The following is a 20,780-nucleotide window of genomic DNA, read 5'->3' as shown; positions in this document are numbered from 1 at the left end:
AGGGATTATCACACTCTAGGAAAGCCACCTCTTTCCAACTCCACGTTAAGTGATTTTGTGTTGGTGTTGGTGGAAATTGGCAAGTTAGTTCCGTTCCACAAACTGGTTGTTGCTCGTCTATCAGCATACTGATATGGTAGAAGCCACTGTGGCTCTGGCTGGACATTTGTATCTGGCTGGAGAAAACCTCAAGGGCTTTGCAGACCCCACACCTAACATTCTTTTTTTTCCGAGATGGCCTCTAAAAGTGATGCCTCTTGCCCCGCCACCTGAATAGCTAGAACCACAGGCGTACACCACTACACCTGGCTACAGACACTGCATTCTTTATAGCATGTAATATTTCTGAAGAGTCTGGGTTATACGCTATCTAGAGGCTGATGTAGAGAAATGTTGAAGGAGTGATAAGCTGGGATGGGATCATTGCTCGGTAAGTTAAAATGGCTGAAGCTAGAAGAAAGGGTTTCCCTTCCTTGGCTTCTCTAGTGAAAACTGGTGAAGCTGAGTGGAGTGGAGAAGTAAGGGGACCAGAGACCTCTGATCAGAGACTTAGACGGATCCCACCCCTGCAGCTCCATTCACTTTGGTGCGGGGCTGCAGGCCTTTCCCCCGTGCAGCAGCAGAAGGCGCTCTTGCGCGATCATCAGACTGGTTGCGGGAACGTGGCGACGCTCTAGTCGCCCTTCTCTGTGGCACCCCGGCGCTTCGTGGGCCTCTGCGGCGTCGGGGAGAAAACTCCAACTGGGCACGCAGACTCGGGCCAGGGCATGGCACGGCTCCCTAAGCTCGCAGTCTTTGATCTGGGTGAGGAATGGGCAGGGATAGTTTCATAGGGCGTGCTCCTTTTCCACTCGTCAGGGGCAAGCCAAGTCTCTGCACCCCCAAGGCTGAACCTCCCTTGCTCTTCCTCTCGCAGATTACACGCTATGGCCTTTCTGGGTCGATACGCACGTCGACCCCCCATTCCACAAGAGCAGGTGAGGCAGGGTATCAGAGGACTGGGTCCAGTCGCGACGCTGCCAGAGCTGAGTGTTCTCTCGTCCTCTCTAGTGATGGAACTGTCCGGGATAGTCGGGGCCAGAACGTCCGATTGTACCCAGAGGTGCCAGCGGTCCTAGAACGATTACAGAACCTTGGGGTGCCTGTGGCAGCCGCTTCCCGGTAAGAAGAGTGACTGACAAAAATCCGTATAAATGCTGAAAGATGCATGCATAGGGAAACTTCGTGTAACCCCCCTGTAATAAAATTTAGGAAGTGCAAATTTGAGATTATTTGCATTTTTTTCCTAATGATACATCTTTCTGTACCTTTTGGTTACTAAACATGGTCTAAGCGCCAGCTGTGGTCAGACAGAAGTCTGTGGAGTTGAATGAGGGCAGAGGAAGCCTATCCTTCCTGGAAAAAACAGCAAAGTGGTTTTCCCCTGGTTATTTTTAACTTTGCTTGCAGTCCTTCACATGGCCTTTCACTTGCCTATCTCATCTATTACACCTTTTTGCAGGACAGGTGAGATAGAAGGGGCCAACCAACTACTGGAGCTCTTTGACCTTGTTAGATATTTTGCTCATCAGGAAATTTATCCGGGCAGCAAGGTCACACACTTTGAGAGGTAGGTGGAGATAAGGGTAGGAGCCAGCAGGGAGAGTACTAGAGAGGCCGGGTCAGCCAAGATACCATCTTGGTTACCCCTGCTCTTTCTTGCACAGGTTGCAGCAGAAGACTGGGGTTCCTTTCTCCCAGATGATTTTCTTTGATGATGAGAAGCGAAATATTGTAGACGTTGGAAAACTGGGTATGAGCAATGAATGAGGATAACCATTTGGGGAACGAGGAGAAAGGGTTCCTAGAAGGGTATTAGGTGGATGGTCTGCATGACAGGTGACATCCACAAAAGGTGAATAATAATGGGGAGTCTTGAAAAGCTGATGAAACGTGACTTCTTTTTCTTATAGGTGTTATTTGCATTCACATCCAGAATGGAATGAGTCTTCAAACCCTAACCCAAGGGTTAGAAACATTTGCAAACTCCCAAGCTGGGCGCTGAGGTCCAGCCCTGTGGATGAGCCTCGTTTGAGGCCTAAAATGGAAAGGAAACGGAGAAGGCATTTTTTCAGGTGCATTTACAATTTATTAAAGTGTATTTGTGTGTGGGTAGTTTTTTATTTTTCTAGTGTAGTTGTCGTCCTGAGGTGCCCAGACCAGAGGTTCTGCCATATAGATTGTGCCAGCCTGTGACCCTTTCATTCTGGAACCCATACCCACGCCATTTACTGAGGGGCCTTTAGAATTTTCCCACTGCCTCAATGGTGGGTGCTATTACGCTGTACGTTTCCTTCCGGGGAACAAAACCAGTTTGTGGAATGGGGATGGCCGTTTTCGATAGTAGAAAAACAAGCGGCCGCTTTAAGAGGAGCGCGTCAACCTGGGGCTGGTGGCCCTGGTCACATGACAGCGGCGGTCTCCTTTGCGCCTGTTGATGATGTCGCCGCAGCGCCTTAAGGAGGGATTGGCCAAGGCCGGTCTCTGTGCTGAGACCCACCCTCCAAGAGCAAGGCGGAAGTGCGGGGCACGCCGAGGGGCGGAGGCTGGAGAGGCGAGGACGCAATGAGTGGGCTCGGCAGACTCTTCGGGAGGGGTGAGATTGGGCCGCCAGGAGGTGCTGGCCGGAGTGGGGGTGGGGCGACCGTAGAGCCCGGCCGGCGAAGAGACCCAGGGGGCAGTCGGACCCGAAAACCCTGGCCCATGGCGGAGTCAAGCTCATCTCTGTTGCCAATAGGCCCCGCCTTGTCTGGGCGCCTAGCTCCCGCCAGCTTGCTTTCCTGACTCCCAAAGCCTAGAGCTCGTGATCCGAGAGGGGAAGCGAGTGGAGGGCTTGGCGACTGAGCTGGTTCCCACTGTAAAGGCGGGGGGGCGGGGGACGACGACGACTATTTTCCAGCAGCCTCCATCCAGTCCTTTCTAAAACATTGATGCTTACTTAGTGCTGGGCAGCCGAGATCTAAGATGAAAGAAGTCTGTCTTCTTGAAGCTCACGTTAAGGGGAACACAAACATTTGTGTAATATAGCAACTCAGTGATAGAGATATTCCTAAAAGATGAGGGAAGAACAGAAATAGGCGTCGCTGATGTTCCAACAGGCTAGCAGTTTGCCTTGTGGAGTACTGAGATACTCCAGAAGTGGTAACAGCCTTCACAAAACATAAGCAGGAGAGATATATCTACGGAAAAAAGAGTTTTGGATGTCGTGTGTGTGTGTGTGTGTGTGTGTGTGTGTGTGTGTGTGAAAGAGAGAGAGAGAGAGAGAGAGAGATTAAAAGAGGAAAGAAAAGTAAAGGGAAGTATGAATGGAGAGGTAAACGACGACTAAATCAAGAAAGTTTCAGGTTTTGTCCTGTAGGTAATGGAGAGTATGGAAGGATTTTGCACAGGCAAAGGTATCAGGTTTCTATTTGGGAAAATGTGTATAGAAGGTGAAAAGAGAAATTGAAATGATTTTTTCTTCTAGCCTCTTGTACTTCATTTGGTTTGATATTGTGGAGTTTAGGACCTTTGGTATCTCCTGGGACAGCAAATGAAAATAGTGGTTATACAAAGTGACTGGAGTCAGTCGAATACAGTGGTGTAGGCTGGTAATCCCAGCTACTCAAGAGGCTGAAGCAGGAAGATTGCAAGTTCCAGGCTAGCTTTGACAACTTAAACCCTGTCTAAAAATAAAAAGTAAAAAGGGCTGGGGATGTAGCTCAGTGGTAGAGCACCCAGTACCATCAAAATGGGGACGGGGTGGTGGTGACTGGAAATGACATTGAAAGAGCAAAGAGTATTAGCTTTGAAAGTCATAGTGCCACATTTTGAATCCTGTTCAATCTCTTGTAATTTTGGACCCCCCCCCCCAAAAAAAACACTTTGTGCCCATTTTCAGATTTGTAAAGTGAAGATAGTACACTTATTGTCGAGAATCATTTAGAGATTATCTGTAACACAGTCAAGTGCCTGGCACATACTGTGCACTCAGTGACTGGTGGGTAATATTTTTCCTTCGCACAACATTGTTGAACTGGACTCTTCAGGGAAGAAGGAGAAGGGGCCAACCCCTGAAGAAGCAATACAGAAACTGAAGGAGACTGAGAAGATATTGATTAAGAAACAGGAGTTTCTGGAACAGAAGATTCAACAGGAGCTGCAAACAGCCAAGAAGCATGGAACCAAAAACAAAAGAGGTAGTAAGGGAAAGGAGCCACTGGGGAGGGCACTGTGGGAATTGGGTGTTTCTGATTATGATGTTCAGGGTGTGGGCTGGGTCAGCTGCCCTGCAGGCTTTGCGGAGAAAGAAAAGATTGGAACAGCAGCTGGCACAAACCGATGGGACGTTATCCACCCTGGAGTTTCAGCGTGAGGCAATTGAGAATGCCACCACCAATGCAGAAGTGCTTCGTACCATGGAGCTGGCTGCCCAAGGCATGAAGAAAGCCTACCAGGACATGTGGGTACGGGGCAGAGGAGGAGAGTATCCACACACTAGGGAGGATGATTTGGGATTATATTTTCCACTTTTTTTTTTTTTTTTTTTTTTGGTGGCACTGGGGGTTGAACTCAGGACCTTCCACATGCTAGGCAAGCACTCTACCACTGAGCTACATCCCCAGCCTATACTTTCAGCTTTAAAGCCTTTCAGAATGTGAACTTGTATGTTTGTGATAGGTAGACTTGTCTACCTCCTTGATTCCTGCAAGACAGATCCTCTTGCTAAGTGGGGCATTCTAGGGAGGAAAGCTGATTTCTTTAGTTCTTAATGATCATTAGAGGAAGGAAGAATAGCCTGTACTTTCCAATGTGTTTTTTTTTATTTGTTTTTTTTTTGCTGCTTCTTGACCCAGACTTGATTCTACCTTTTTCCTGCCATAAGTTTATTGGTATGAGGGCACAAGGCAGGAAGGGTTTTTCATTCATGTGAGATGAGGAAGTCTGCGGGTAGTGGTGTTGCCTGATTCCTTCACTGTGTATCTTGTTCTCAGGGACATTGACAAGGTGGATGAATTGATGGCTGACATCACAGAACAACAGGAATTGGCCCAGCAGATCTCAGATGCCATTTCTCGGCCTGTGGGCTTTGGAGATGATGTGGATGAGGTACCTGGGGGTGAGGGGTCAGGGACTATTAGAGGAGCTATGAGACTGGCCAGAAGAAATACCCGAGAGAGGCTCTTGGGGCAAATTTGGAAGTCAAAATTCCCTTTCTTGGTCTTTGTTTTGTCATCCTATATCCAGGATGAATTACTGGAAGAACTAGAGGAGCTACAGCAGGAGGAATTGGACCAGGAGTTGTTAAATGTGGGCAGCAAGGAGGAAGAACCGCCAGTCAAATTGCCTAGTGTACCTTCTACACATCTGCCTGCAGGGCCAGGTACCCAGGGCTATTTGTTTTCTCGAGGACTTGAGGGTGGGGAGAGATATGGGTTAAGATTATTCCCCATCCATTCTGCCAAAAGGATCCAGGCAGAGGGCTGCTATTGCATGTGTGCAGGTTGTTGACTATGTAATAGCATTTGACTAAAAGGGAGTGTAGATGAAATTCAGAATGCAACCTGTGCTCCACTCAGCAAGCTGTGTACCCTGCTTTAGGGATGCAAATACTAGGAGCAAGAGCCATCTTTTTTCTAATTTGCGCTAAGCTACTGTGGGAATGAGCAGCAGTGTAGTAAGCAGGACGGCACCTTTAGGTTCTTTGCTGGGGAGACACGCTATAGCAGGCTTCAAGGTTCGCAGCAGGGCATAGCTGGAAGTTACTGAGGCTTTAACATTTCTCTTTTCTTTTTCTGGGTATCCTTGTCTTCAAAGCTCCCAAAGACGATGAAGATGAAGAAGCATTAAAACAGTTGGCTGAATGGGTATCCTGATGAGTCTTGGGCTTGTCCTCCTCCTGCTGCCTTCATTAGTCCCTTTTCCTTAAGTGCCAAATGCTGAGCTAAAGGAGCACAGCTGTTTTGGGAGGTCTTGCTGAGGTGGTAGTATGCCTGTCTGAGAAAGGGACCTGTTGCCCTCCCATCCCTGGCTGAATGCTAAAGGATCTTGCTGCAGGAGCCCCTGGGCGCCCTTCTCTTTGATAGCAGTTACAGTGCCCATGTTCCCAATAAATTGGGTGGATGGATCCCCAGTGTCTATACTGTTCTGCCTATACCTGAAACTCTTCCCTGGTTCTTGGAGCTGTATTTTAAGCAGTGAACAAAGTTAACACTGAGTCATGAGCAGGGGTTGGAACATAGAACAAATGGGTGTTTTTAATATCTTCACCTGTATTCTAGGGAAACAACTCCATATCCTAAAGGTGCTTAGTGTTGAGGTTAAGCAAACTTCCAGTGTTATCTTAGAAGTATGTGGAACTATCTCTAGTCTTGACTCATTTCTTTTGTCAGTCATAATCTCTCTTCATTTTCCTTTAAAGCACATTTTCAAGGACAGGGAGGGAGAATACAAGTAGCTTTCCTTTATCCAGAACTCAAAGTGCTTAGCTTTCATAACTAGAAGACTTGGTGTGAACTCTATCACTTGTGTCTGGGAGTAACAGTACAAGGAGTTCTGACTCCCTGGTATTGTTTTCAATAGCAGTTAATGTGGAGTTGAAGGAGGGAGGAGCCAAAGTACTAAACACAGCCTAATATTCATTTGTGAAAGAATATACAATGCTATCACTTTGGACTATAGATAGGCAGAACTACAAAGTAGAATATCCAGGACTTGTTCCAACCACTGCTTGAACATTGAGATGCAAAATAATGAAATAATGAGTACATACTTACTTGGGTGTTAATCTGGGTATCTGCCCCACCCCACCCCCCATGGACTACACTGAATTACTGTTGATTTACACAGGTGTTAAGATTACTGGTGGGCTGGGGAGATAGCTCAGCTGCTAGAGTGCTTGCCTTGCAAGCACAAGGCCCTGAGTTCGATCCCCAGTACCACAAAAAAAAAAAAAAAAAAAAAAAAAAAAAGATTACTGGTTACAGGGCTGGGGTTGTGGCTTGGTGGTAGAGTGCTTGCCTAGCATTCCTGAGGCACTGGGTTCGATCTTCAGCACCACATAAAAATAAAATAAAGGCATTGTGTCCTTCTACAACTAAAATAAAACAAGAAAAAAAAGAAAGATTTACTGGTTACAGACTCTGGCCAGAAAATCCATCTTTGACCCTAGCTGATGAAACTAAATCAGAATTAGATTTATTTTTGGTATAAAAGGTTTTTTCACCCCAAACCCTCCTACTTTGTTCCTCTTAGCCCCCTGCCTCAGATATTTTCAGGTTGTGACTTCCAAAGACTGGTGGCGATTACTGTTGCTGGGGGACTGGTACATAGCCTCGAGCAGCCTCATCTCATAGGTGGGTTGCTCAGGCTGGAACTTGTGCACCCAGGGATCCTTGAGGATGTCCAGGATGGTGGCACGCTTGGTAGCTTGGCGTAGTATCCGGAGGACCAGGTTCTAGGGCAAGGGAGAGAGGTCTTGGCTGAGCTTACCCCCCATTGTGCCATACGGGCAATGAGCAACTGGACCTAAGAAAGAAGCAGGACAGCCCATCACACCACTCCAGTAAAAGGGGATGTGGCCCTGCTTTTATGCTAGAATGCCAAGCATTCCCTGCTAAGAAGGGAAGAATTGGAGTGGGGTGGGGTATCTCTTGCATAATCCCCTTCTGACCTAAATGGATAGAAGCTGGAATCACTTTATCAACCATATCTGTTTGGAGCCCAGTGGTAGACCCTTTAAACCCTCCCCACTATTACAGGGTGAAGTTAGAGTGTGACATAACCCGGTTGGAAGAGCCTTCCCCGGGACTGGAACGCTTAGGTTCACTCTTCCCTGTGGGTTATCCCTAAGGCCTCAGCCCTCCTGGGGGAGCCAGCACCTTGCACTCCTGGGAGACGGTGCAGTTAGGTGGGAAAGTGACCTCCTTCTGAGTCTCTTTCAGCAGCTTCTTGAGATTGGTGTCATCAAAGGGCAGATGGGCGACCACTAGAGTGTAGAGGATGACGCCCATGCTCCAGGTGTCAGACAGGAAAGGATTGTAGGGCAAGCCTAGCAAGATCTCCGGGCAGGCATAAGCAAAACTGCCACAGTAGGTCTGGCTGAGGTGGGAAAATAAGTTCACTTGGCGGTAAGAAGAGCTACTACGCACAGGCTGGCTAGAAGGCACCATCTTGGAGAAGCCGAAGTCTGATATCTTCACATTCTCCCGCTTGTCCAGCAACAGGTTCTCCAACTTTAAGTCCCTACCAGCAGCAGAAAGGCTGGGGGTCAGGCTGGGGAGAGGGCTTAGTATTAGACCGGGAGCTGAAGGGCCAGGGGTCAGAGGCTAGAGATGAGGACAGGCAAAATGGGAGGCAGAGGCCCTTTTGGGAGCACAAGGTAGTGAGGAAGGCCATGGAGCTGTGAGCAGAGCCTAAAGGGGGAGAGAGGACGGTACCTCAGGACCACTGGGAGTCTGTACACAGTGGGTACTTTACAAATGTCCTTGACCAGTGGTTAAAATAAGAACGGTTCAATGGGCCTAGATATTGAGGGCAGAGGTCAAGGGAAGAAAAAAAGTGAGCAGAAGATGGGTGATATGCATAAAACCCCCTTGAGATCCCAAAGGCCCCAGTCTGGGTGGCTGTGCCCTCACCGGTGCACAATGCCCTTGCTGTGCAGATAGGCAATGCCCAGGGTCAGCTGGGAGAACCACTTGCCAGCAAGGGGTTCAGAGCAGGCCCCAAAGCGCTGGATCCATTCAAGGACGTCACCACCCTGAGCCAGCTCCAAAATGATGTATACTCGGGATGTTGTCTCAATGGCCTGATAGAAGTTGATGAGGTACTTGTGCCGCAAGACTTTCATTACCTGACCCCAGAAGAGGAACCATCAAACCTGGGAAAGAGAACCCTGCCTGTACTCCCAACCCTCTCCTACCCTCCTGCTGCAACTTACTTAGAACTCCCTAACAGAATCAACCTCTCAACTCCAGAGCACTGGTGGCCTGTGGGTAAATCCTGGTTTTCACTTTTACTTATTGGGGGGCTGGAGGCAAGTGGGCAAATGGGAAAGAGGTTGAATATACATTAAGGAGTTTTCCTAGCTGCTTAGATGTTCAACTCTGATTGGTGGTTTGGGGCTCTACCTGCTCCTAGTCATACCCACCCCTTCTAAGAAACTTTAAGTTATGAGCTTCCAGCCCTTTCTGACCTGTATTTCACGGGGCAGGAACTTGTTAAGATAGTCTTCAGAGGCTTTCTTCTTTGAGATGATCTTGACAGCCACCATGACCTTCTGCTTTGTGTAGTAAGCCTCATACACAGTCCCATAGGAGCCATTGCCAATGACCTTGCCCACCTCATAACCATACTCTTCCATGACAGAACGATAGGCTGTGGTGGTTGGTGCTGACTCCATGGCATCTCCCTTCATGATGTTGGGCTTGCTGAAAATAAGGAGTTTTGCTACTTAAGATGCCTCTGTCTACTCAGAAGCCAACACTGAAGGCTAAGGGACCAAAGTCAAGTTTAGACTTTGAATGCTTGCCTATGTAGTCACACAAGTCTGGGATGCTGGACTCAGCCCTCCACTAAGAACTTAGAGGCGAAAGAACAGAGAAGCAGTTCTTTTTGTCTCCACTGGCTGTTGTTATTTCTTCCTCCCCTTAGTTACGGAACTCCCCAAGGTCCCAAGTTCTGAACACATCACAATCCACTTTCTATCCATGATCACTAGCCACAAAGCTTGAGAATGTGTGGTTTGGAACATATTCATTCACAAAGGGTATGTTCTGCAATCTGGTGAGACTCCCCCATGTATCTGGCCCTTTCTTCAATTTTACTAAGCACTTTCTACATGCTAACGTGCTGAACACTAGGATATATTAGCCAATAAGGCCAACAGCAACTCTATGTACCTAGATTTTATAATTTAGTGAGAAATACATGAGTGTATTATGAAGAACTACAAGGTGTCAAAGCTCATTCCAGGATTTAAAAAATATTTTTTAATTTTTGGGGGTATCAGGGATTGTACCCAGGGTGGCTTAACCACTGAGCTATATCGCCAGCCCCCCTTTTTAAAATTTTTATTTTAGAGTCAGAGTCTCCCTAGTTGCTGAGGCTGGCTTTGAACACCTAATCTTCCTGCCTCAGCCTCCTGAGCTGCTGGGATTACAGGCAGGCACCACCCTCTCTGGTACATTCCAGGAATTTAACATTGAAACACGTTCTTGCTTTCCACAACCCTGAATTTTCTAGTTTTCTCCCCATGCTCCTGGTCATTCTTTCCATTGGAGCCTCATCTATTTTTGCCCCCCATAGTGCTGAGGGTTGCACCCAGGGCCTTGTGCATGTCAGGCAAACAATCTACCACTGAGCTACAGATCTTCCATCTATCCCTTGATCATAACCTAAGGGCTCTATCAAAAGCCTTATAATCTCAGACCTTCACATCTTTTCTTAAGGATCTCATCCCATCCCAAGGCTTCAATTACCACATTTATGCTGACTGCTTCTAATCTCATCTGCACCTCAGATCTCTCTGCAGTTTTGGATACCGTGTCCATCTCCCCACTAGACATCACAGATATCAGGTACCTCAAACTCATCATGTCTGAAATTGAATTCCTTATTTTCTTCTTTCAGACTTTTCCTTTCTGTAAATTCTACACTAGTTGTCTTTAGACACATCCCAGACTCTCCTCCACTTGCCTGCTACCTTGGTTCCTACATCTAATCCATCACCAAATCCTGTCCCTTAGACCTCCTAAATATATCAATAATGTACTCAAGGTTTTCCAAGTCCACTATTTCTTCCTTACTTCAAGCCTCAATCATTTAACTGATTGTCCTAGCAAGCTTCTGCTCCTCTCCAGTATAGTCACTGAAGTCCAAGGGATAAATCTGATTTTCTTCCCATTTAAAACAATTCAGTGTCTTCCTATTCACTTCAGGATTGTTACTCCCCCTGACCCCCAATTTGGCTTTAAGATAGACATGCCCACCTCTCCAACTTTTATTTTTTAAATTTTGGTACTGGGTACTGGTGATAAACCTAGGGATGCTTTACTACCAAGTTATATCCTTAGTCTTTTTTATTTCTGAGACAGGGTCTAAGTTGCTTAGGATTTCACTAAGTTGCTGGCACTGGCCTCAAACTTAAGATCTTCATTCCTTAGTCTCCCAAGTCACTCGATTAAAGGCATGCACACCTCACTTGGTGCTCCAATTTTCATCTTTTAACACACACATAATACTCCAACCAAACAGAACTGGCTTTCCATCTTTGTTCTCCCTATTCACCTGGAAAATCCTATTCTTCCTTCATTTAGTTTAGGATTTGTTTTTTGTCTTGTTTAGTGGTACTGGGGGTTGAATCCAGAGCCTTGTGCATGCTAGGCAGGACCCTCCCCCTTAACCTTTCTTAATGTTTGAGATAAAATTTCATTAAGTTGCCCAGGTGGGTCTCAAACTTCTGTCTCAGCCTCCTCAGTAACTGTGACTATTAGTGTGGAGCTGTTTTTAGGAAGCCTTTATTGACAGCTCAAGTCTAATTTAGCTCTGGGTACCCACCTTCCCCACAGCACCTAATATAGTATGCAAAATTGATTTTCTTGTTCATATCTCTACAAGGCTATGCAGGGAGGTCCAATGATGAGAAGAAAGTTGAAGTCAGACGTTTGAAAAGAATGAATTGTAGAGAATGGAAGGGACCTGGTTTGGAAAATGAGTAGAGTCACTGGTCAGAACTGAAAGTTCAGTGAGGTTGGAAAATACAACTTACAGAAACATAGTGTTGAGATTCTTTTAGCATCTTAGCTATAGGTGCTTAAATACTGGTGGATAATTTAACCCAAGATTACAGGTTTTTTTGGAAGCTACAATGAAATAATGGTAGTGAGGCATGAAGAGCACAGGTAAGAATGTGGTTGCAATGGTGGAATGTGGAATCTAAACTATATAGGTAAGGAAGACAAGCCAGAAACAGACCACAGGGTGCACCAATGGTAATAAAACCCATCTTCTGCTCCCACAAAACTGGCCCCTGGATATATAGGTGCCTTGGTGACAGCTGTAGTCTCTCACATGTACAGGGAGTAAAACAGTTTGTTTAAGGAGCATGTATTAAGCTGCCTAATATATAAGAAAACATTGCTGGATCATGAAGATACAAAAATGAATAAATCAGTCTCCTTGTAAGGAGTTAGCAATTAACAAGGGAGACAGATATATAAATAAAATGACAGTACAGAGAGATGAACTGCTATATTCAAACCTGGAAGGAGAGGGAAAAGGAGGTTTTATAGAAGGTGTTATTTGCACTGCCTGCCCCTGGCCCAAAAAAAAAAAATCTCCAGGCAGGTATATAGGAAATGATAGCTTGGGCAGTCTAGGCAGCAAGGACAATATAAGGCTTGCAGGCTTAAGAGAACATTCCATGCAATATTCGGACTCAACTGCAAGAGAGAATTCCAGAAAGGGAATATACTGTGATAAATTACTTTCATTTTTCTATCTAATCTATATATCTGTCTATCTATCTCAAACTTAGGATACAGGTCTGAGAGGGTTCACATGTCAAGCTATTTATACTTTATCTCATATACTCAGGGTCAAATCTTGTTGTGCATCAAGATTTAAAAACAAACAAACCAAAACAAAACTGATACATAGCATCTCCTCCCCTGAGATACAGATTTTTAAAAATCCTTCCAGTAGCAGTGTGAAAAATGATCCAAGGGAATCATTTGGCAAGATGGCTGTTACAGTAATTGAAGTGAGAAAGGATGGAGACCTTTCCAAGGAAATGGTGGAAGGCAAGTATTAGAAGATATATAGGCAATAAGTAGAAGGAACTTCTACTGATATTTGGGAAAACTGAGATCAAGGTCCTATTTCTGGTTTTAGAGACCAGGTAGTTGTCAGTTAAAGATTATTTCGGCTGGGCACCGTGGTGCACGCCCATAATCTCAGTGGTCAGGAGGCTGAGGCAGGAGCATCACAGGTTCAAAGCCAGCCTCAGCAATTTATCAAGGCCTTAAAAGCAAATCACGGAGACACTGTAGCAAAATAAAATATTTTTTTAAAAATTATTTAAAAATTACAGAAATTGTATACTGGTGCTTTTCCACTGAGCTACACTACCCAGCCCTTTTTATTTTTATTTCTTAATATGAGACAGGGTCCTGCTAAGTTTCTGAGGCTGGCCTCAAGTTTGGGTCCAGCTTATAAATTACTTTTGTAGTTACAAAAACCATCCAGTGGTGCACATCTGTAGTCCCAGTTACTCAGGCGGCTGAGGCAAGAGGATCACTTGAGCCCAAATTCCAGGTCAGAATGGGAAACATAGCAAGACCCTTTTCAGGAAAAAAATAATAATAATAATGACAAGAAAATCATTGTCTAATAAACTCAAACCCCCAACTTCCTAAAATCTCACTGACCACAGGGAGAAAGGCTGGGTCAGAGAGGGCAATGACAGAAGTAGGTAAACAAAGGAATTCTGAGGCCTGACGCCACTTCGGTTTTTTCACAGTACTTCTTTCCCCGAGCAGTGAGAGCTTTAAGTGAACCTCTATACAAGTGACTCCAGGTAGCCCAGCAGAAGTCACTGCCAAGAAGTCTGACTTCCAGAAAGAACTCCCCGACTGCAGAGTCCCTTTAAAAATAGCGGAGACAAGCAGGTCCTAATGGTACAGGCCTGTAATTCCGGTTCGGGGACTGAGGCAGAAGCATCACAATATCTAGGCCAATATGGGCAACCTAGCGAGACCCTGTCTCAAGATAAAATAAAATGGATCCCTGGGGGATCCATCCCCAGTACTAAGAAAATAAGCTGAGAGACACAAGAACCAAGTTTTTCAAAATAAGCAATACAAAATTAAAAGAATCCCAAATAAAGGCACCCAGAGATAAGCACAAAAGTATCAAGAGGCGAAAGGTCAACAAGATTCTTTACCTCCAATTAATAACCCTATCAAGCAGCCCAACTAGACGATTCGAAGTACAGACACCCTATTTCCGCGTGCCTCTGCACCCGACCCGGCTCTGATCTGCTTATCACCAGGCAGTGAACTGTCAACTGCAAGGGAAGCCTCCAGCAGCCTTGGGAAGGCACTTCAAATATTTATCATTCTTACGCGAAGCCATTCTCTACAGGTGGAAGGAATGAGGAAATTCAGGCGTAGGACCCTTGCATGGGAGCGACCTGCAAAGCCTCACCCAGCTGGAGTTGGGGGCCACCAACCGCCTCTCAGGGCTCAGCAGTCGGTGGCAAGTTCCATTGGCTCAGCCCGCAAACGCTTCGGGGAGTCCACTGGGCGCGGACTCAGTCGCCGCCAGTGCTCCATCTCCGCCCGCTCGAGCCAAAGGTGGGCATTATGTGCCAAACCTTCCTGCGGACAGGCGGGTGGCGACTCTTGTCCCGAAAGGGTGTTGGCGTGCTAGCTACCAGGCCTCGGTCGAAAGCTGTTCGCTAACCAAACGCACCGCCCCAGCAGCGGAGAACCAGCTAGGTTCCAGAAAGGAGCCTTCCGGCGGGCTGAGGTCCCCACCCGTGAGGACGGAAGTGGTAAGACTGACGTGTCCTGGGCTGCTCTCCTGAACGCCGGGAGGACCCCCCGGCAGGCACCGGCCACCCGAGCTTCCTAGGATCCCCGGAGCTGGAACACGCCTCTGGGAAAACACAGCTCATTAGGAAGCACTTGACAGAGCCAAGCGCGGTATTCAGTGTGGTGCGGCCGCAACCTCCATGATCAGGCGCAGCGTCGGACAACCCCGTGGAGGTCGGTCGTCAGGTCCTCTCCAACCCTGCTGCTCCCGCGCCGCCCAGGGGGAGACCCTGGCTGGAGCCCAAGGGCAGCTACGGGGCCGCAAAGCCCGCTGGCGCCGCCTTGGCCAGCCCTTCCCGCGTGGTGAGGACCCCAGAGCTGTGGCGGGAAGGGATCCGAGCTGCGAGGCCGCGAGACGTTGCCATGGGAACGGGCTAGCTCGCGCAATAGAGGCCCCCGGCGGGCGGCGGGAGGGATGAACCCCTAGTGAGGAGGACTAGAGAGCAGAAGCGGAGCCGGGTCTTCGGATTAGAAAGAGATAGTGTGGTGTGGGGGCTGGGAGGCCAATGGGCATCCATTCGAGGGACCTAACCTGGGGCGTCATGAGCTGACCCCTAGTTTCTGTAACCGCATGATTCCCCCAAACAGGTTCTGCTGCTTCAAGGATGACAGTTCTGGGGCAACCTCGAAGTTGCAGCTGCCATTGGTTGCCAATCCTGATACTGCTACTGGGCACGGGAGGTGGGCCAGGAGTAGAAGGTGTGACACACTACAAGGCTGGAGACCCTGTCATTCTATATGTCAACAAAGTGGGACCTTACCATAATCCTCAGGAAACTTATCACTACTATCAGCTTCCAGTCTGCTGCCCTGAGAAGATTCGTCACAAAAGCCTTAGCCTGGGTGAAGTGCTGGATGGGGACCGAATGGCCGAGTCTTTGTATGAGATCCGCTTTCGGGAGAATGTGGAGAAAAGAATTCTTTGCCACATGCAGCTCAGTTCTGCACAGGTCAGCCTCTCCACGTTGGTCATTACTTAGCCCAGGAGTTGTTCCCAGGGACCAATAGTGCCTAGCATTTATGGTTCAAGGGTACCTTTATGAACATTATCTGACTCGATTCTAACTACAACCCTGTGTGGCAGACAGGGCAGGTGACAGTAATTTAATTCAATTGACCAAGAAGTGACTTGTTTGCTCAGAAGTGACTTCTTAAAGATTGGCTAGTGAATTGCAAAGCTGTTATTAGAGCCCAGAGCTGCTTGCTCCAACCTTCTCTGTTGATAATATGGTCCCAACTATTACTCCTGAGTATTACTCTTTCCTTCCATACCTACCTCTTAGCTCTTTCTTGATTGGCTCCTTTACTTTCTAACTAACCTTCCAGTCATGGTTTTTCTTTAGCAAATGCTGGCACTTTTCTGTATTTCTTTTTTTTTGTATATAAGTAACTGAAATTATTTAGTTTTATGTGATGCTGAGGATTGAACCCCATGCCTCGCACATGCTAGGCAAGCACTCTACCACTCAGCCACAACCACAGCCCACTTTTCCTTATTTCTTCAGCAAATTCTGGCACTTCTTAGTCTACTCCAGTCTTTCTTACACCTTGCCTCTCTTTTTTTTTAAGCCTAACCCTGTCAAAGTAGTATCTGCTGTGGAGGGAGCAGGGGAACGACAGTGAGTCTCAACAGGGTTTTGACCCCCAAAGGACATTTGGCAAATCTGTATAGACATTTTTGTTACAACTGCGAGGTACTACTAGCATTTTGTGAATAGAGGCCAGGGACGCTGCCCGTCACCCCCTCCCCATCCCGGACAAAGAACTACCCAATACAAAATATCTGCAGCGCTGAGGTTAAGAAACCCTGCTGTAACCCCATGCCTGGGAAGGCCTTGTGTGATTGTCTCCTAACTTGCTCTTTATAGGTGGAGCAGCTGCGCCAGGCCATTGAGGAACTGTATTACTTTGAATTTGTGGTAGATGACTTGCCAATCCGTGGTTTTGTGGGCTACATGGAAGAGAGTGGCTTCCTGCCACACAGCCACAAGATAGGACTCTGGACCCATTTGGACTTCCACCTAGAATTCCATGGTGATCGAATTATATTTGCCAATGTTTCAGTGCGGGATGTGAAGCCCCACAGCTTGGACGGGTTACGATCTGATGAGTTCCTAGGTCTTACTCACACATACAGTGTGCGCTGGTCTGAGACTTCAGTGGAACGACGGAGTGACAGGCGCCGTGGTGATGATGGTGGTTTCTTTCCCCGAACATTGGAAATCCATTGGTTGTCCATCATCAACTCCATGGTGCTTGTGTTTTTACTGGTGGGTTTTGTGGCTGTCATTCTAATGCGTGTGCTTCGGAATGACCTGGCTCGATACAACCTGGATGAGGAGACCACCTCTGGAGGTTCTGGTGATGACTTTGACCAGGGTGACAATGGCTGGAAAATTATCCATACAGACGTCTTCCGCTTCCCTCCATACCGTGGTCTGCTCTGTGCAGTGCTTGGTGTGGGTGCCCAGTTCCTGGCCCTTGGCACTGGTGAGATGATAAGAATTAATTGGGGATTTATCTGAAGGGGTAGGTAGCTTATTGGAATAGGGTCTGTAGATCTTTTCTTCTGTCCAAGGTGAAGGGCAGACCTAAGGGTTAAGGTGGCTGTAGTGAGGATGTGTGTTCTATTGCTGACTTTCTGGACAACTGAATTGGGGGAGATAGTTTTGCTGGCAGTCCTGGGTCTGGGAGCAGGGGTCTGATTCCTTTGAAACTATAAGAGGCACTGAATAGGTGAGCCCTAACACAGGCTTTCCACTACCACCTTGTAGGCATTATTGTCATGGCACTTCTGGGCATGTTCAACGTGCACCGTCATGGAGCCATTAACTCAGCAGCCATCTTGTTGTATGCCCTGACCTGCTGCATCTCTGGTTATGTGTCCAGCCACTTCTACCGACAGATTGGAGGCGAGCGCTGGGTGTGGAACATCATTCTCACCACCAGTCTCTTCTCTGGTGAGGACTTCCCCTTCCCCAGTGGGTCTGCTTGGACTTGGGAACTAAGAACATATCATGGAACCTGGGAAGGTCAGAGTGAAACCTTAAGGGAAAGAATATGGGGTATAGGGGTACAGAGAATTAGGAAACCATCAAAAAGACAAGAATCTATTTCTTTTGAATAGTTAAGTCTTTAAAAAGTCATAAGTAATTTAGTGAGCATTTGATATATCTTCATCTCATTTAATCTTCATAATGTGTGTGAAGTAGGTAATGTTGTCCCCATTTTAGATGATTAAATTGAACCTCAGCTAGTTACTTAATTTAGCCAAGATTATACTCCTGAAAGTAGTAAGCCAGGTTTCAGATGCAGGCATCTGAATCTCAAGCCTGTATTCTCAACCATTATACTTACATAAAACACTGTCGAATTTACTTTTTGATACTTCCTTTTATTTTGAAGGTATGGTCATCTTAACCTTTCAAACCAGATTGCTCTTTCAAAGGCAATAGAGGTCTATAATCTGAACCCTACATCTTCCCAATTTTGTGTCTGACTTATATCCCATCACGTTTTTATTTGAAGTAGGGCTTTCTGAAAACAGGGCCTTAATGCAAAGGAATTTCTCATGTGAGGAATTACCAGTGTCACAGCAAGACAGGCCCCTGAAGGCAGGTGGATTTGTCAGTCTCAGATCTTGATGTAGTAATTACCTTGATCCTTGATGACATTGGGTAGGGGAGGGAATGTTGGCAACATAAAGAACAAAGAACAGTGAGGGCTGGGGATGTGGCTCAGTGGTAGAGTACTTGCCCAGTACACACTAAGCCCTGGGTTTGAACCCCAGCACTGCAAAAACAAAAGTGAAACAATAGGACATGAAAAGGTAGAGGTGAAGGCGGTCAGCTCTATGCAGACATCCAGGAAAATAGGTGGGCTATTAAGAGTGGCAGGCTGGTCCATTCTTCTCCCCTTCAGGTGCAATTTGTGTGGGTGCCCCTAGGGACGTATCTCCTAGTGCTGATCCTCCCTCCGGGGGCCCATCCCTGCAGTGCCTTTCTTCCTGACCTGGAGTGTGGTGAACTCAGTACATTGGGCCAATGGCTCAACACAGGCCCTGCCAGCCACTACCATCCTGCTGCTTCTGACAGTCTGGCTGCTGGTAGGCTTTCCTCTCACTGTCATCGGAGGCATCTTTGGGAAGAACAATGCTAACTCCTTTGATGCGCCTTGTCGTACCAAGAACATCGCCCGAGAGATCCCACCCCAGCCCTGGTACAAGTCTACTCTCATCCACATGACTGTTGGAGGCTTCCTGCCCTTCAGGTATTCTCTCTCATCATGGCCATCACTCTGATCTTGACTTCAGCTTTCCCTACATACTCCCTATCATAACTCAATGATAATCCCTGGTTTGGCCATACTACTAAGAGCCCATTAAATAGTTCCTCCTATCCCCAAGCACAACTGAACTTCAGTCAGTTCAGATATGAGTGTCTCATTTGTAATGTTCTCCTACTTATAAACTGAACGAGTAATCAAATGGCCTTTAAACCCCACATGTTGCTAGTACAGGTATCATGTGGGGCTTAAAGCTCATTTGATTATTCATTCAGTTTGCTGGGTATCTCTTTGTTCCGGGCAGATGATGCAGTGGAAAAATAAAACAGACAAGGTCCCTGCTTTCACTCTGTCAGAGATGTTCTTAAATTAAGAGCAGCTAATCCTAAGCAAAAGAATCCCCACAACCATGTATGATGACATGGGGCTGGGATTGTGGCTCAGCGGTACAGCACTTGCCTAGCATGTGTGAGGCAATGGGTTTGATTCTCAGCACCGCATACAAATAAAGTTTCATCAACAACTAATAAAAATTTTAAAAAGTATGTTGACACATGCCTGTAATCACAGCAACTCTGGAGGCCAAGGCAGGTGGGTCACAAGTTTTAGGCCAGCCTCAGCAACTTAGTGAGACCCTAAGTAATGTAGCAAGATCTGGTCTCAATAAAAAACAGAAAGGGCTGGGTATGATGTAGCTCAGTGGTAAAGCACCCCTGGGTTCATTACCCAGTACAAAAAAACAACAAAAAATCCCCACAAAACCAGGAAATCTTAGGCAGAGTGGAGCTGACTCACTTTTCAGTGATCCAGCAACAAAAGAGGGTGTGAGCTTAGTTTTGGCTTAGCCATGGTGCCCTGCATAACCTTAAATGATGTATATGGTCTCTTCTCTTCACAGTGCCATCTCTGTGGAGCTGTACTACATCTTTGCCACAGTATGGGGTCGAGAACAATATACCCTATATGGCATCCTCTTCTTCGTCTTCGCCATCCTGTTGAGTGTGGGGGCTTGTATCTCCATCGCACTCACCTACTTCCAGTTGTCTGGGGAGGACTACCGCTGGTGGTGGCGATCTGTGTTGAGTGTTGGCTCCACTGGCCTCTTCATCTTCCTCTACTCAGTTTTCTACTATGCTCGCCGTTCCAATATGTCAGGAACAGTACAGACAGTAGAGTTCTTTGGCTACTCCTTACTCACTGGTTATGTCTTCTTCCTCATGCTGGGCACCATCTCCTTTTTTTCCTCCCTAAAGTTCATCCGTTATATATACATTAACCTCAAGATGGACTGAGTTCTGAGTAGCAGAACTATTAATCTTCTCTCCCTTTCTTCATGCCCCACTGATCTCTCCTGCCAGCTTCTCTTCTGCGTGAGTGAGTGTGATGGCATTGTTGCCTTCCCCTTTGTTCTTTGGGCCTCTCTTTCCTAGAGAGAGCCTGGAAATTATAAATCTCTATTATATAAGGAGTATATATTTGAATTTTTTAAGTTGCCTTTAATTTGATCCCGATTTTTCTTTTTACAATTATCAAAATAAAATTTATTAAGAAAAAGGAACCTGTAGTTGGAGATTTTGGTCTGGCTGTGTAAACTCGAGTCCTTCCATTAGGGGCGTGGTCCTGGGAAAGCCAAGTCCGCCACTGAATGCAAGAGAAACTCTTCAACCCAGCGTGGGAACTCTCGGCTGGAGGAACCTACGTAGTCAGGGTCCTGTTTCCGCGGTCCAGCCCACACTCCGCCTAACGGAAGCCGCGGAGTGGGAGCTCTCGGTAGGGGGGAAAAAAAAAAAAAAAAAAAAAGAGTTGAATCACCCAGGCGACCGAAGAGGCGGAGCAACGCCCTTTCCGCCGGAAGTGTGTGTCAGAGCCTCCACGTGCCGTCCC

General features: G+C 46.8%; 4 protein-coding genes across 4 annotated transcripts; 3 read left to right on the top strand and 1 right to left on the bottom strand.

Moving 5' to 3' along the window:
- Window positions 1-45: 45 nt before the first annotated feature.
- On the top strand, window positions 46-4,203 carry Mdp1 (magnesium dependent phosphatase 1). Its single transcript, XM_047537804.1, has 7 exons — window positions 46-804; window positions 917-977; window positions 1,051-1,161; window positions 1,502-1,609; window positions 1,707-1,792; window positions 1,953-2,114; window positions 4,068-4,203. The coding sequence occupies exons 1-6, from the start codon at window positions 768-770 to the stop codon at window positions 2,042-2,044; spliced, it is 495 nt and encodes a 164-aa protein (XP_047393760.1). The 5' UTR covers window positions 46-767; the 3' UTR covers window positions 2,045-2,114; window positions 4,068-4,203.
- Chmp4a (charged multivesicular body protein 4A) lies at window positions 2,482-6,957 on the top strand. The gene is made up of 6 exons (XM_047537799.1): window positions 2,482-2,635; window positions 4,068-4,217; window positions 4,303-4,480; window positions 5,013-5,127; window positions 5,266-5,401; window positions 5,836-6,957. Exons 1-6 carry the CDS (start codon window positions 2,605-2,607, stop codon window positions 5,892-5,894), a joined length of 669 nt encoding a protein of 222 aa, XP_047393755.1. The 5' UTR covers window positions 2,482-2,604; the 3' UTR covers window positions 5,895-6,957.
- A 167-nt stretch (window positions 6,958-7,124) lies between these two features.
- On the bottom strand, window positions 7,125-14,680 carry Tssk4 (testis specific serine kinase 4). Its single transcript, XM_047538420.1, has 5 exons — window positions 14,224-14,680; window positions 9,212-9,446; window positions 8,655-8,869; window positions 7,899-8,292; window positions 7,125-7,474 (listed from the first exon to the last, which is right to left on the bottom strand). The coding sequence occupies exons 2-5, from the start codon at window positions 9,431-9,433 to the stop codon at window positions 7,292-7,294; spliced, it is 1,014 nt and encodes a 337-aa protein (XP_047394376.1). The 5' UTR covers window positions 9,434-9,446; window positions 14,224-14,680; the 3' UTR covers window positions 7,125-7,291.
- Tm9sf1 (transmembrane 9 superfamily member 1) lies at window positions 14,562-20,460 on the top strand. Its single transcript, XM_047538418.1, has 6 exons — window positions 14,562-14,915; window positions 15,201-15,562; window positions 16,481-17,102; window positions 17,387-17,572; window positions 18,608-18,881; window positions 19,795-20,460. Exons 1-6 carry the CDS (start codon window positions 14,753-14,755, stop codon window positions 20,186-20,188), a joined length of 2,001 nt encoding a protein of 666 aa, XP_047394374.1. The 5' UTR covers window positions 14,562-14,752; the 3' UTR covers window positions 20,189-20,460.
- Window positions 20,461-20,780: the final 320 nt, after the last annotated feature.

The sequence above is a fragment of the Sciurus carolinensis genome, chromosome 2 (genome assembly GCF_902686445.1).
Source record: "Sciurus carolinensis chromosome 2, mSciCar1.2, whole genome shotgun sequence".
Classification (NCBI taxonomy): Eukaryota; Metazoa; Chordata; class Mammalia; order Rodentia; family Sciuridae; genus Sciurus; species Sciurus carolinensis.
The sequence above is the reverse complement of the archived record's forward strand: the minus strand, read 5'-3'. Positions and strand labels throughout refer to the sequence as shown.

Bases quoted from the DNA above. Each gene is read 5' to 3' on its own strand.
- Tssk4 (XM_047538420.1), bottom strand. From the start codon at position 9,433: ATGAAGGGAGATGCCATGGAGTCAGCACCAACCACCACAGCCTATCGT. The intron at 8,870-9,211 runs GTCAGAAAGGGC...TTCTGGGGTCAG, and splicing joins TCCTGCCCCGTGAAATACAG to GTAATGAAAGTCTTGCGGCA. The intron at 7,475-7,898 runs GTGCTGGCTCCC...CCCTTGCCCTAG, and splicing joins CCGTCTCCCAGGAGTGCAAG to AACCTGGTCCTCCGGATACT.
- Mdp1 (XM_047537804.1), top strand. From the start codon at position 768: ATGGCACGGCTCCCTAAGCTCGCAGTCTTTGATCTGG. The intron at 978-1,050 runs GTGAGGCAGGGT...CGTCCTCTCTAG, and splicing joins CCCCCATTCCACAAGAGCAG to TGATGGAACTGTCCGGGATA. The intron at 1,610-1,706 runs GTAGGTGGAGAT...TTTCTTGCACAG, and splicing joins AAGGTCACACACTTTGAGAG to GTTGCAGCAGAAGACTGGGG.
- Chmp4a (XM_047537799.1), top strand. From the start codon at position 2,605: ATGAGTGGGCTCGGCAGACTCTTCGGGAGGG. The intron at 4,218-4,302 runs GTAGTAAGGGAA...GGGCTGGGTCAG, and splicing joins TGGAACCAAAAACAAAAGAG to CTGCCCTGCAGGCTTTGCGG. The intron at 5,128-5,265 runs GTACCTGGGGGT...TCCTATATCCAG, and splicing joins TTGGAGATGATGTGGATGAG to GATGAATTACTGGAAGAACT.
- Tm9sf1 (XM_047538418.1), top strand. From the start codon at position 14,753: ATGATCAGGCGCAGCGTCGGACAACCCCGTGGAGGTCGGTCGTCAGGT. The intron at 15,563-16,480 runs GTCAGCCTCTCC...TGCTCTTTATAG, and splicing joins TGCAGCTCAGTTCTGCACAG to GTGGAGCAGCTGCGCCAGGC. The intron at 18,882-19,794 runs GTATTCTCTCTC...TTCTCTTCACAG, and splicing joins GGAGGCTTCCTGCCCTTCAG to TGCCATCTCTGTGGAGCTGT.